Raw genomic sequence first — 13470 nt, forward strand, 5'->3', positions numbered from 1 at the left:
TTTTTTTTTTTTTTTTTTAATTAAACACAAAGCATGGTTACTCGGGATTGATCATCCATTCAGCTCAATAAGGTTTTGAAACCTTGATTTGTCAAACGCTTTAGTATATAAATCAGCGAAATTATCAAGCGTATCCACCTTTTCAAGCACAATCAGTTTCTTCTCAGCACAATCCCGTATAAAATGATGACGTATGTCAATGTGTTTAGTTTTACTGTGCTTCACGGGATTGTTAGTTACTGAGATAGCAGCTGTGTTATCAATGCAAATAGGAGTAAGTAAGAAATTCAGACCATAGTCGCGCAACTGTTGTTGAATCCACAGAACCTGCGAGCAGCAGTTGGATGCTACCATGTATTCTGCCTCACATGTTGAAATTGCGACTGAAGTCTGCTTCTTGCATTGCCACGACACCAATCTGCCACCTAGAAACTGACATCCTCCAGTTGTTGACTTCCGACTCTGATTGCACCCTCCATAATCAGAATCTGTGTAAGCGACTAGCTCCAAGTCTCCTCCCTTCGCGTACCACAACCCCAGCTTAGGTTTGCCTTTGAGATACCGCAAGATCCTCTTCACACCCTTCATGTGAGATTCCTTTGGGTTTGCCTGAAAACGAGCACAAAGACAAACTGCAAACATAATATCAGGCCTAGAAGCAGTTAAGTACATTAAAGAACCTATAATAGCCCGATACTGAGTTGGGTCCACATCTGCGTCATTGTCTGTCTCAGCACCCAACTTATGGTTAACGCAGATTGGAGTATCAAATGGAGTGTTGTCCTCCATCTTGAAACGTTTGAGCACATCATGGACATACTTGGTCTGATGAATGAACATCCCATCCTTCTTCTGATCAACCTACAATCCTAAAAAGAAAGTTAGTTCACCCATAGCACTCATTTCAAACCTTTTCTTCATGACGGCCTTAAACTCCTGACACATGGAGACTTGTGATGCAGCAAAGATAATGTCATCCACGTAGACTTGCACCAGCAGGAAGTCGCTTCCTTCTCTCTTGACGAACAACGTGCTATCTATCTTCCCTCTTTCAAACCCATTTTCAAGCAAGTAATCTGATAAGGTTGAGTACCAGGCACGAGGTGCCTGATGTAGTCCATACAACGCCTTGCTTAACTTGTACACGTGATCAGGAAAGTCTGGGTCAGGAAAACCCGGAGGTTGCTCAACATACACAACCTCATCAACTTTCCCATTTAGAAACGCACTTTTCACATCCAACTGAAATACCTTCATCTTCTTATAAGCAGCAAATGCCAAAAACAATCTAATGGCTTCCAATCTTGCCACAGGAGCGAACACTTCATTATAATCAATCCCCTCTTGTTGATTAAAACCTTTAACGACTAGCCTCGCCTTGTTTCTTATAATAATCCCTTTATCATCTCTCTTGCACTTAAAAACCCATTTTGTGCCTATCGCATGCACATTCTTTGGTTTTTCAACCAAAGTCCAAACTTCCATTTTCTTGAATTGAGCCAGCTCTTCTTGCATGGCTTCGACCCACGAGCTGTCCTTTAGAGCCATTTGATAATTCTTTGGTTCAATCTGGCTGATAAAGCAGGTGTACAAGCATTCGTTGATTATGCCTGTCTCCTTAATGCTTGTGTAAACACAGGTGTGCTCATTCAAGCTACGTCTTGTTTGTACACCGGAGGACACATCACCAATCACATTCTCCAAAGGGTGATCTTTATGAATTCTCGTGGTCGGAACAGAACCGACATGCAAATTTTCTTCCAAGTTAGAAGAGAGCTCGTCAATGGTTGTTTCTTGCTGAGAGTGAAACGGATTGAAAAATTCTTCTTCAGGAGAGGCAGCAGGGGTATCGATAGCATTTGATGAGGAAGGTTGACATTTTTCAAACAGCTGTCTTTGCACTAGATTTTCTTCCTCATCAAGGATCATCTTCGTAGCAACTCTCTCTTCTTCTTCTGCACTATCCAAAAACGGTATGTTAAAAGACTTAAAAAGTCTAACATAGTCGACAAACTCAGCAGGTCCGTTGCTTGGTTTTGGCGGTTGGTAACTTGTGATATCGGTGTTACACACCACCTCAACCTTGTCGGTCGATGTATTAAAGACACGTCTGTTGGGAGTCCCAACAACATAACCGACTAAGATTCCTTCATCGGCTACTTCACCAAATTTAGAATTCGTCTTTAAAATCGAACAAGGGGACCCGAATGGTTCAAGACCACTCAAGTTGGGCTTCCTCCCATGCATAAGCTCATAACACGTTTTATTAAGTCTTTTAACAGTCAAGACTCTATTCAGGATATAACAGGCTGTAGCAACAGCTTCAGCCCAGAACACCACAGGAAGCTTCGAATCAGCCAGCATAGTTCTGGCTCCTTCAATTAACGTTCTATTCTTCCTCTCAGCCACTCCATTCTGTTGCGGAGTATACGGAGCGCTGTACTGGTGCTCAATCCCTTTCTGAAGGCAGAAGATCTCCATTTCAAAATTCTTGAACTCCGTTCCATTGTCACTCCTGATGAACTTAACCCTTTTATCCATAACGTTCTCAACTTTGGTAATCAAATTCTTCACCATCTGAGCCGTTTCATCTTTTGATTTCAGGAAATATACCCACGAATATCGTGAGTAATCATCAGTGATCACCAAGCAATAAGAAGTACCTCCTAGACTTTTTGCATTCACGGGACCGAAGAGATCCATGTGAAGCAATTCTAGAGTACTGACAATAGAATTGACCTTCTTGGTGTAATGGGATTTCTTGTGTTGCTTTCCCTTCTTGCACGGTAGACATTTGTCTTCAAAGTTGAAACTTTTCAAGGGAACACCCAGCACAAGTCCATTCTTGACAATGTGGTTCATCTTCCGAAGATGAATGTGCCCCATTCTCCTATGCCACAATTCGGACTCTGATTCGCTCGCTTTTGTCATAAGGCATGATTCTTCCGTGGCCATTTCAGTCGACCTCATATCCATAATATACGTATTTCTATCACGTGGAGCCTTCATCACAATCCACTCCTCTGGTATCTAAAAACCAGGATGTAACACAATCGCCTCATTCTTTGTAAAATGTACGGTGTACTCCTTATCACAGATCTACGACACACTCAGCAGATTGTGCTTCAATTCTTCGACAAAGTTTACTTTTTCTAGAGTCATCTTTCCATTAGACACCGTTCCCATTCCTGTAATCTTGCCTCCACTTTCTCCTGCAAAGCTCACTCTCCCTCCTTGAACAGGTTTCAAATCGTGTAACAAGAATTTGTTACCCGTCATGTGCCGGGAACAGCCGCTATCCAACACCCAAAGATTATTGGCAGCCCTGTTCAACTGTTCCTGCACGATTAAAGTAAAAGATTAGAATCTAGGGACCCAAGACCAATTGGTCTTGGATCTGTACATCCCGAACTTTGGCTTCCCAAAGTTAGTCTCTTTATAATTATTTCTGTGAGTCCTATTAGTATACCTCCTTGTAGATTGATTGTGAGGCCTTCCAAACCTTTGTGAATTGAAAGAATTATAGCTTGTGGTTTGGTTATTAGCAGTGTAAAACTGAGATTGGTTTCTTTGAAAACCTGAATTTGTCACATTTCTGAATTTTGAATGGTTTTCATTTTTACCAGTATTATGATTACCATTAGACTTATTCTCAGTTTTAGTAGGCCTCACACCTCTGAATCTCTGCTTCAGAGGGCAATCTGCAACTAGGTGCCCTAATTGATTACACCTAAAACAACACCTATGTTCAACCTTTTTATCAACAGGTGTTTTAGATGTCGAGGCATTATTACCGCCCGTTTGTCTCACATAAGGTGGGACATACGGGTTTAGCGGAGATTTCTTTTCAGATGTTTTCTTTATCTCTCCACTTTTTGGTAATACTTCCTCTTGATTTGTCTCACTCGACTCAGAAGACTTGTCCGAGTTAGATGAGACAGGACTCGGAGCAGAAATTTTAACACTTGCAACAGGCTTACTAACTTCTGGTTCTTTAGTAGTAACTGGAATAGGAATTGTCTGAGCAACCTCAAAGTCAACAGATTTCTGAACACTAGGATTAAAAGTGTAATTGTGATTATAAGGTGGTGGAACCTCATGATAACCAATTCCTCCCCTCTTAACAGAGGAACCTTGATCACTAACAAGGTGATCAAGAATAGCAGAGGAATTTCTGAACTGCTCAAGTTTTCTATTCAGTTCCACCACTTTCACCTGGTGATCAGCAATCTTTTTTTCTCTTTCAGCTATTAGCTTGGTTTTTTCTTCCAAAACTTCATAGCTTAGATCAATCACTTGTATTTTTTCAGCAAGTTTTGTTTTTAGACTTTTAATATCCTTTTCACAAGCTTTTATTTTAACTTTATAGCTATTTTCTCTTGCTTTAGTAAAGTGATGATCTTCTTTTAAAGTTTTAAACTCAGCATCCAAACCAACATACTGATCAGTTATAGTTGCTAATTGCTCAGACAAGTTTTCACATTTAGAACAAGTAGGTTTAGAACATACCTCGGAGAGCTGGTCTTTAACATCTGCCATGAGAGCTTTTTCTTCTCCGGTAACCTTCTCATTTCCTTCAGTTTCAACCTTCGCCAAATTGGCCTGTTCGAAAGTTTCTTCAGAATGCAGGTTCCAGTTGTATTCACCATCTTCTCTGGAAATCATAGCACTATAATCTTTACTACCCCCATTATGCTGTGTAGACTTGCCTTGACCACGTTCTACACGCTCATTTCTGCACTCCTTAGCAAAGTGGCCGTTTTGCTGACAGTTGTAGCATCTTACCTTCGTCTTGTCAAACCCTGGCCTTCCACCGACAAACTTTCTTCCGGTCTTTTTCATAAACCGTTTCACTCTTCTCACGATCATAGCCATCTGCCATTGCAGATCCATTTCTTCCATATCATCAGCATCAATCTGGTCATAGTCTTCATCCAACATAGCTGGATCAACAATCTTCCCCTGAATGTAGTTCTCATAGGAAGCAATAAAAGAAGCATAGAGAGCAACCTGCTCTTCAGCAGATTTGACACTCATAGGCATCTTAGAATAGTTGTTGCTAGGAATACTTGGAGAGCAACTACTCTTGCTTGCTTGCGGTTTAGAAGCACTAGATCCACCTGCTACAAAGCAAACATCACCATTCGTGTTGACTGACACATGCCCCTCATGTGATGAGTTGGCACCCGACTCTCCCTTCGAGTAGTAGGCAGCTGATTCAGTCTTCGAACCTGAGCTAGAGTTGACTTTAGCACCATACATACCTGGATCTTGAACCTGATCCGTAGGTGTCTCCTTTCTAACCATGTTAAGCTCAAAGGTTCGGAGCTTGTTGACTACCGTTTCCAGATCATATTGGGGAAAGTCTTTGTCTTCCCTCATCAGCACCGTGTACATCTCCCATTTTGGTGGGAGAGCATCAAGAAGCTTCTCAACTATCTCTTCTTCTCGGTAAGAAATTGAATAGTTGCTCAGTTCAGTCATCAGATGATAATATCGGGTGATGATATCATCTAGAGATTCATTCTTCAAATACTTGAAGACTGAGAACTGGGTTTTGAGCAATTTGATCTTCGAAGCACGGATTCCCACATTTCCTTCAAACCGGTTCTCAAGAGCTTCCCAAAGCTCTCTTGCTGTCTTGTACTTTCTAAACGTATGAAGGATCTCTTGTGGAAGAGCCATAGTGATAGCAGCATGAGCCTTGCTCCCGGCCTCATACATCTTTTTCTCTTCATCTTCCATTTTGCTGTACTTCTTGATCTGATCACGACCTTCGTACTCCATAGTTGGTGGAATATAACCATCCTGGATGCATACCCACATCTTTGCATCCTGGTACTTGACATATTGTTCGAACCGATCCTTCCATGCAACGAAATCGGTTCCCTTCAGCAACCTTGGTGCTTTTGTAGCTGAGCCTGCTTCTACTTCCATCTTTACTAACTCAGAGATGTTAATTGATGACATCTTTCTCGAAAACTAAGAAACCCGAAAATTTTTTTTTTTTTTTCTTTTTTTTTTCGATAAATACTGTAGGCGAAGTTACGGATAACTTCGCTTAAGTCTTAACTTCGCTGGATCTTTCTTAAATTCGCGTGACTTGGCGAAGTTGAGTGTAACTTCGCTTAGGGTAAGCGAACTTAGGAAGTAGGCGAGGTTGTAAAGAACTTCGCTTGAGTTAGGCGAACTTGAGAAGGTAGGCGAAGTTGTGGATAACTTCGCTTAACCTTATATCTTCGCCGAAACCCTACGAACAGTGACGGCAACTTCGCCTGATGAACACGAAGTTTCTGCAGATCTGGAATCTGGATTTTTCGAGGTTTTTGACGGTGTAAAGGGTTGAATACGATGGTAGGAGGTAAGATTGACACAAAAACACAGAAAACACGTCCCGCGAATAGTCAAAACGGGACGATTTCTACACCCGCGTGAATATCCCGAACCACACAATCGAGCAAAAGCTCCGATACCAATTGTAGGTTCCCTGGACGGATCAACACGAGATATCTCGATCTACGTAGGTGCGGAATCCCTGCGTAGGTCGTTACGAGCGTAGAAGACACGAATAGATCAAACACGATACGATAAACAAACACGTTATATTATAACCAAAACACGTGATACGATATCACTATTACAGAACCGAACTCTCTGGTTCAACTATCGTTCAACTAACAACTGTTTCAACAACACAACTCAAACAAAACCGTAACCTATTTAAATACACGACAACTTCGCCTGGCATGTTCAGGCGAAGTTGTCCATAACTTCGCTTGACTAACAAGTTCGCCTAAACAGCGAACTTGTCAGTAACTTCGCTTAAGACATATAAAACATAATTAATCATTACAGACTCGATTACAGACACTAGACTATGAACTACTGACATTATGCACCAACAATCTTAAATCATCAAAGATCATTCTTACAGAATCAAATTTCATGTCTTCTTATTATCCATTTGATTTCATAAGAAAAACAAATATAATTATAAAAGACTCAAACTTCTAAACCAAAACACATACAACTCTTTTGACTCATCAAACTTTGATCATCCCCTTTCTATGATCCAAATCATTTGGATACAAGGTTCATATTTATAAAATAAAACATAATAACCTACTCACTTGATTGATCTAAATGTTTACTCCCCTTGCTTCCCAATAATCACCAAACCTTTTGTGTATGAAAATGAGATTGAAAGAGAGTGTTTGCAAAACAAAGTGAGAGTGTGTATGTGGGTGTGTGGTTCACGGCCAAGGCAAGAGAGAAAGGGAAAGGAAAGCTTTGGAAATTCAATAGTTTGTAACCTCTTTTGTATTAATAAACCTTTATTATTGATTTAATGAAATAATACCTTAGGTTATTTTTATTAATCCATATGTGACATGTTACATAATTTATAAAACATTTCCTATGCGTTATAATCTAAGGTTCCATTAAATAACCAACATGTAACATGACATATAATGTAACTTGTTTAATCACCTAGCTTTCTTACAAATCACATAATCATGTAACAACTATAATATAACATATTGATCGTATAACACATTTTACTTATCATATAAAGTACATGACACATACCACGTTTATTATAACATGCATGACGAGTTTATTATTCTAGTTATAATTAGCCACTTATTCTTGTTTAAGTCATCAACGACACATTAACTTAAATGTACGCATACATGACACCACATGTACAAGAGTTCATATACATGACACCACATGTACAAGAGTTCATTAACATAGTTAACAGAACTGAGTTTACAGGCATAGTCAACAAGGTTTAACTGTGTTTAGTTAACGAAGTTAACCTGAAATTTGGCAGTTGTCACATCATCCCCTTGTTAAAAGAATTTTCGTCCCGAAAATTGTAAAATGTCGTTCAAGGGCTGGAAAGGAGAGAGAGGAAAAAAATTTCAGATTGTCACATCATCCCCTTGTTAAAATAAATTTCATCTCGAAATTTAGATCGTACCTAAGGTTTATCATTGGGTTTGAATAAGTGAGGATACTTTTCTTTCATCTGATCCTCGCGCTCCCACGTGAACTCCGGTCCACGTCTCGAGTTCCAACGAACACGAACAATAGGAGTTTTGTTGTGTCGTCGAGTTTTTACCTCCCTATCCATAATCTCAATAGGTTCCTCCACGAAGTGTAACTTTTTATCAATCTCTAATTCCTCTAAAGGAACTATGAGAGTTTCGTCTGCCAAACACTTCTTAAGGTTCGACACATGGAAAACATTGTGTACTCCACTGAGTTGTTCTGGTAATTCCAATTTGTATGCAACAGGGCCAATTCGTTTAATAATTTCAAATGGTCCTACATAGTGCGGGTTTAGTTTTCCACGTTTCCCAAAACGTATAACACCTTTCCAGGGTGACACTTTCAAAAGCACTTTGTCTCCAACTTCAAATTCTAAAGGTTTCCTACGTTTATCAGCGTAGCTCTTTTGGTGATCTCGAGCCACTGCCATATGATTTCTGATTTGCACAATTCGTTCATTCGTTTCGTGGACTATCTCGGGTCCAGTTAGCTGACTTTCACCGACTCCTGCCCAGCAGAGTGGTGATCGACACTTTTGCCCATACAGAGCTTCAAAAGGTGCCGCTTTTATACTCGTGTGGTAAATATTATTATAGGAGAACTCAACTAAAGGTAAGTGAGTTTCCCAATTCTTACCAAAATCAATGATGCAAGTTCTAAGCATATTCTCCAAAGTTTGTATCGTTCGTTCACTCTGACCATCTGTCTGCGGATGGTAAGCTGTACTCATATCTAAGCGTGTTCCCAACGCCTTTTGTAATGATTGCCAAAAATTTGAAGTAAATCGAGCATCTCGGTCGGATATAATCAAAATTGGTACTCCATGACGAGCGACAATTTCCTTAATATTAATCCGAGCTAATCTATCCATCTTATCGGTCTCGTGAATAGTTAGAAAATGTGTTGATTTTGTCAGGCGATCCACTATTACCCAAATAGTATCGTATCCATTAGGAGTCTTAGGTAATTTGGTTATGAAATCCATGGATATTTGTTCCCATTTACCCATTGGAATCACTGGTTGCTGAAGCAAACCAGATGGTTTCCTATACTCAACTTTTACCTTAGCACATGTCAAGCACTTTGCTACATAGTTAGCAATTTCTTCCTTCATGCCAGGCACCAGTAGAGTTCTCGTAAGTCCTGGTACATCTTATCTGAACCTGGGTGCACAGAATACCGAGATTTGTGTGCCTCTTCCATGACCAATTCACGCAAATTCCCATAGAGAGGTACCCAAATCCGGCCTTTGTAATACAGAATTCCATCAGATTCAACTTCGGATTTCCCATTGATTCCACGCAAGGCTTCGAAATCAAGATTCTCTGCTTTTAAGGCTTCAATCTGAACCTCTCGAATTCTGTCCGGCAATCCTGTATAGTTAACTGCAATGCTCGAACTCTTCGAGGCTTTAGGTTTTCCTTACGAATTAAAGCGTTAGCTACGACATTAGCTTTTCCCGGATGATACTTAATAGCACACTCATAGTCGTTGAGAAGTTAGACCCATCTCCTTTGCCTCATATTGAGCTCTTTCTGCTCGAATATATGCTGAAGACTCTTATGGTCAGTGTAGATGGTACACTTTGTTCCATAGAGATAATGTCTCCAAATCTTTAGTGCGAAGACAACAGCTCCTAATTCCAAATCGTGAGTCGTAATTTCGCTCGTGGACTTTCAATTGTCTAGAAGCATACGCTATAACTTTCTCGCGTTGCATAAGTACACATCCAAGACCTTGGATGGAAGCGTCACAATATACAACAAAATCATCGACTCCATCTGGCAAAGATAGAATCGGTGCGTTACAAAGTTTTTTCTTAAACGTTTGAAATGCTGCTTCCTGCTCCTCTTCCCACTTGTACAAAATGCCTTTTTGGGTTAGAGCAGTGAGTGGTTGTGCAATCTTTGAGAATCCTTCAATAAACCTCCGATAATAACCAGCCAAACCAAGAAATTGGCGAATCTCGGTCGGCGTTCTTGGGTTCGGCCAATCCTTAATGGACTCAATCTTAGCTGGGTCAACATGAATACCTTTCGTGTTTACCACATGGCCTAAGAATTGAACCTCTCGAATCCAAAATTCTCATTTCGAAAATTTTGCGAAAAGTTGCTCTTTCCTCAAAAGTTCCAAAATCAACCGTAAGTGTCGTTCATGATCCTCCTTAGTCTTTGAGTGTATCAAGATATCGTCAATAAACACAATGAAAAACTTATCTAGATACGGTTTACAAACGCGATTCATGAGATCCATGAATACTGCGGGTGCGTTTGTTAACCCAAATGGCATAACCGCAAACTCATAGTGACCATAACGAGTTCGAAATGCCGTCTTTGATATGTCCTCCTCCCGAACTCTGAGTTGATGATAAACCGATATAAGATCGATTTTCGAATAATAACCAGATCCTTGCAACTGGTCAAAGAGATCATCAATACGGGGTAAAGGATATCGGTTCTTGATCGAAACCTCGTTAAGCTCTCTGTAGTCGATACACATCCGGAAAGTTCCATCCTTCTTCTTTACGAATAACACAGGAGCTCCCCATGGTGATGAACTCATACGAATAAAACCCTTGTCTAAAAAGTCTTTCAATTTTTTAAAACAATTCCTCCAACTCATTAGGCGCGAGTCGATAAGGTGCGCGAGCAATAGAAGTTGCTCCCGGGGATAATTCGATCTGAAATTCGACCTGTCTGTGGGGCGGAAGACCAGGTAGATCTTCAGGAAATACCTCAGGAAAATCCCTGACGATAGGAATATCCTCGATTCATTTCTCGTCCGTCCTCGTGTCAGACACCATCGCCAAAACTGCTAAGTGTCCTTTACGTAACAACTTTTGAGCCCTCATCATCGAGATAACACCCATGGCAGTACTGCCCTCTTCTCCTTGAACAGTTAGGACTTCTCCATTAGCGACTGGAATACGAACTACCTTCTCATGACAACCTACTGCGGCTTGATGCGCAGACAACCAATCCATACCAATGACCACATCAAAACTACCGAGTTCAATTGGTATAAGGTCAATGTCGAACGTATGAGTAGACAATACTAATTTGCATTCTTTAAGAATTTGAGATACCTCAACGGTTTTCCCCTTTGGCGAGTTCAATTAAATAGTTCGACTCTAAAGTTGATGGGTTGTGTTCTATTAGTTTGCAAAACTTAGTAGAAATAAAACTTCTATCTGCCCCGGTATCAAATAAGGTTAGGGCAGGACGCCCATTCAACATAAATTTACCATTAACAGTAGAAGAATCGGATAGAGCCTGATCTGATCCGATCACGAATGCTCTTCCTCTTCCTTCTCCACCGGTGTTACCATTTCCACCATTATTGTCTTTACCATTGTTGTTGTTTCCTCTATTGTTCTTATTCTTGAGTTTCGGACAGTCTGGCCTGAAATGTCCTTCTTGTCCGCACTCGTAACATTTCTTTGATTTTTCTTGAGCTTGTGGTTGCTTATTCTTAAGTTCTCCCCGACAAACTCTCGCTTCATGACCCAGCTTTCCACAACGTTGGCAAGCTGCTTTTTCACACTGGCCGACGTGGTGCAGATTGCACTTGTTACATCTAGGATGTCGGCCTTGATAACCCCCGTGATTCTGGTTAGGGTTAAATTGATTGTTGTTCCGGATAGGTTCGAATCGTTTGTTCTGTCGATGCCGAGTTTTGTCAGAATATGGTGCTTTGTTCCCATAACTGTGGTTATTGTTGCTCTCCCACTTACGTTTGTTTTCACTTGATCCTGCAGTTGATTTCTTTGGTGATAATGCCCCTTGCTTGATAGCTTTTTCGGTTAGTTTATGAGCTAAACGAATAGCTTCTTGAATTGTAGTCGGCCTAGACGAAGTTACCATACCCTGAATTTGTGGTACTAGACCATCAATATACTTCTCAATCCTCTTGTAGGCAGGATTCACCATTTGTGGGCACAACACAACAAGTTCATGCGATCGGTTCGTAAAGTTTTCAACTTCTGAACCATCCATGCGAAGATTCCAAAATTCTTGTTCTCGTTTCTGCACTTCATCTCTCGGGCTATACTCCTCTTTCAGTAGTTCAGTAAACTCAGCCCAAGTCAAAGCGTTCGCCGCATCAAGTCCCATCGTTTGCACCTGGGAACTCCACCAGGTTAAAGCTGCTTTTTCCAGAGTCCCAGTAGCAAACTTTACTTTAATCTCATTTGGGCAGTTGCACATAGAGAACACAGACTCAGCTTTCTCTATCCAATGTAGCAACCCAACTGCTCCTTCCAAACCAGAAAAAGCATGCGGCTTACAGTCCATGAAGTTTTTGAAAGTACAACCGGCTTGACCTGAATTAAAGTAGGGGTACACTTAAGTTTCTATATTCGTGGATATGATCACTTAAGTAATACATTTGTCTTATTCTTGACAAATAGGTATGGGGTTTTTACCTCCCTGCGATTGGCCTTGAGCCTGAGCCGCGGCCATCGCAGCCATAACATGCTCATTAATTAGCGCTGCCAACTCAGCTGGAGTAAAGTTAAGGTTTCCACCACCACGTCCGCCACAACCAAATATAACTCTTCACATTCACATAATACAATAATGTTAATACTTCCATTACCAACCATTATTCTAGTATAAAGTAAATAGCATGCAATCATATAACCACAACATAATAAATTCAGAAAATAATACTTGAATAAATAACATGTAAAAACCGTTTACAAAGTACTTAAGGTCAAATACCAAAATCCAAATAGTATTAGTTGGATGGGAACAACCCTCCCCATCTAGGTTTATGAAAACTAAGCATGAAAAAAAAATCCTTCCATCATCAGTCAATCACCCCAGACCCAGCACTGTCAGCTAGCCCTTCTTCGGGGTCCTCCTCCGGTTCCTCTTCAGGCATGCTGCTCCTCCAACTCTCTAATTCGATCAACTGCTAGACCCAGATGGCCTGTCAAATGCTTCACTCTACCAACCAATTCAGCAACTTCAGTTTTCACCTTGTGAAAAGCTCGTACCATCCCACGATGGTATTCCCCAAGTTGTTTGTTCCTATCTGTCTGCTCTGAAATCCTGATCTTAGCCATATCTAAGTCTTTCCTCAAGTAATATATCCCTAATCTGTTATCTTCCATTTGACTACGTTGGTGTTCCGACGAAGACACCACAGCCTCCATCACTTGTAACTCATGACACGGAAGTACAGGAAGTGTAGGCTCGGTTATCGAATCATTAGGTAACGAAGGGTTAGTTAAACTAGGCATAGGTGGGACATGCTCCTTCAAGACGAGACTAGAAACATAATTCGGGTACCAGTCCCACGTCTTCTGTCTCCTAAGCAAGTGAGCGTGAGACGATTCACCTAAAGGTGTTGCCCCTCCGGCTTTTCGGTACGGTGCCTCTTCATTCCTACTGACAAAGGCGATGTAGG

The 13470-nt window shown here is 40.8% G+C and overlaps 1 protein-coding gene across 1 annotated transcript; it reads right to left on the reverse strand.

Annotated features, from left to right (window-relative positions):
• Positions 1 to 10683: 10683 nt before the first annotated feature.
• Positions 10684 to 12883, reverse strand: LOC143549883 (uncharacterized). The gene is made up of 2 exons (XM_077040666.1): positions 12482 to 12883; positions 10684 to 12379 (listed from the first exon to the last, which is right to left on the reverse strand). The coding sequence occupies exons 1-2, from the start codon at positions 12525 to 12527 to the stop codon at positions 11145 to 11147; spliced, it is 1281 nt and encodes a 426-aa protein (XP_076896781.1). The 5' UTR covers positions 12528 to 12883; the 3' UTR covers positions 10684 to 11144.
• Between the last annotated feature and the right edge of the window lie 587 nt (positions 12884 to 13470).

This window comes from Bidens hawaiensis, unplaced genomic scaffold, assembly GCF_021521415.1.
Source record: "Bidens hawaiensis isolate Kalapana, Puna unplaced genomic scaffold, B.hawaiensis_p1.1 tig00000978_1, whole genome shotgun sequence".
NCBI lineage: Eukaryota > Viridiplantae > Streptophyta > Magnoliopsida > Asterales > Asteraceae > Bidens > Bidens hawaiensis.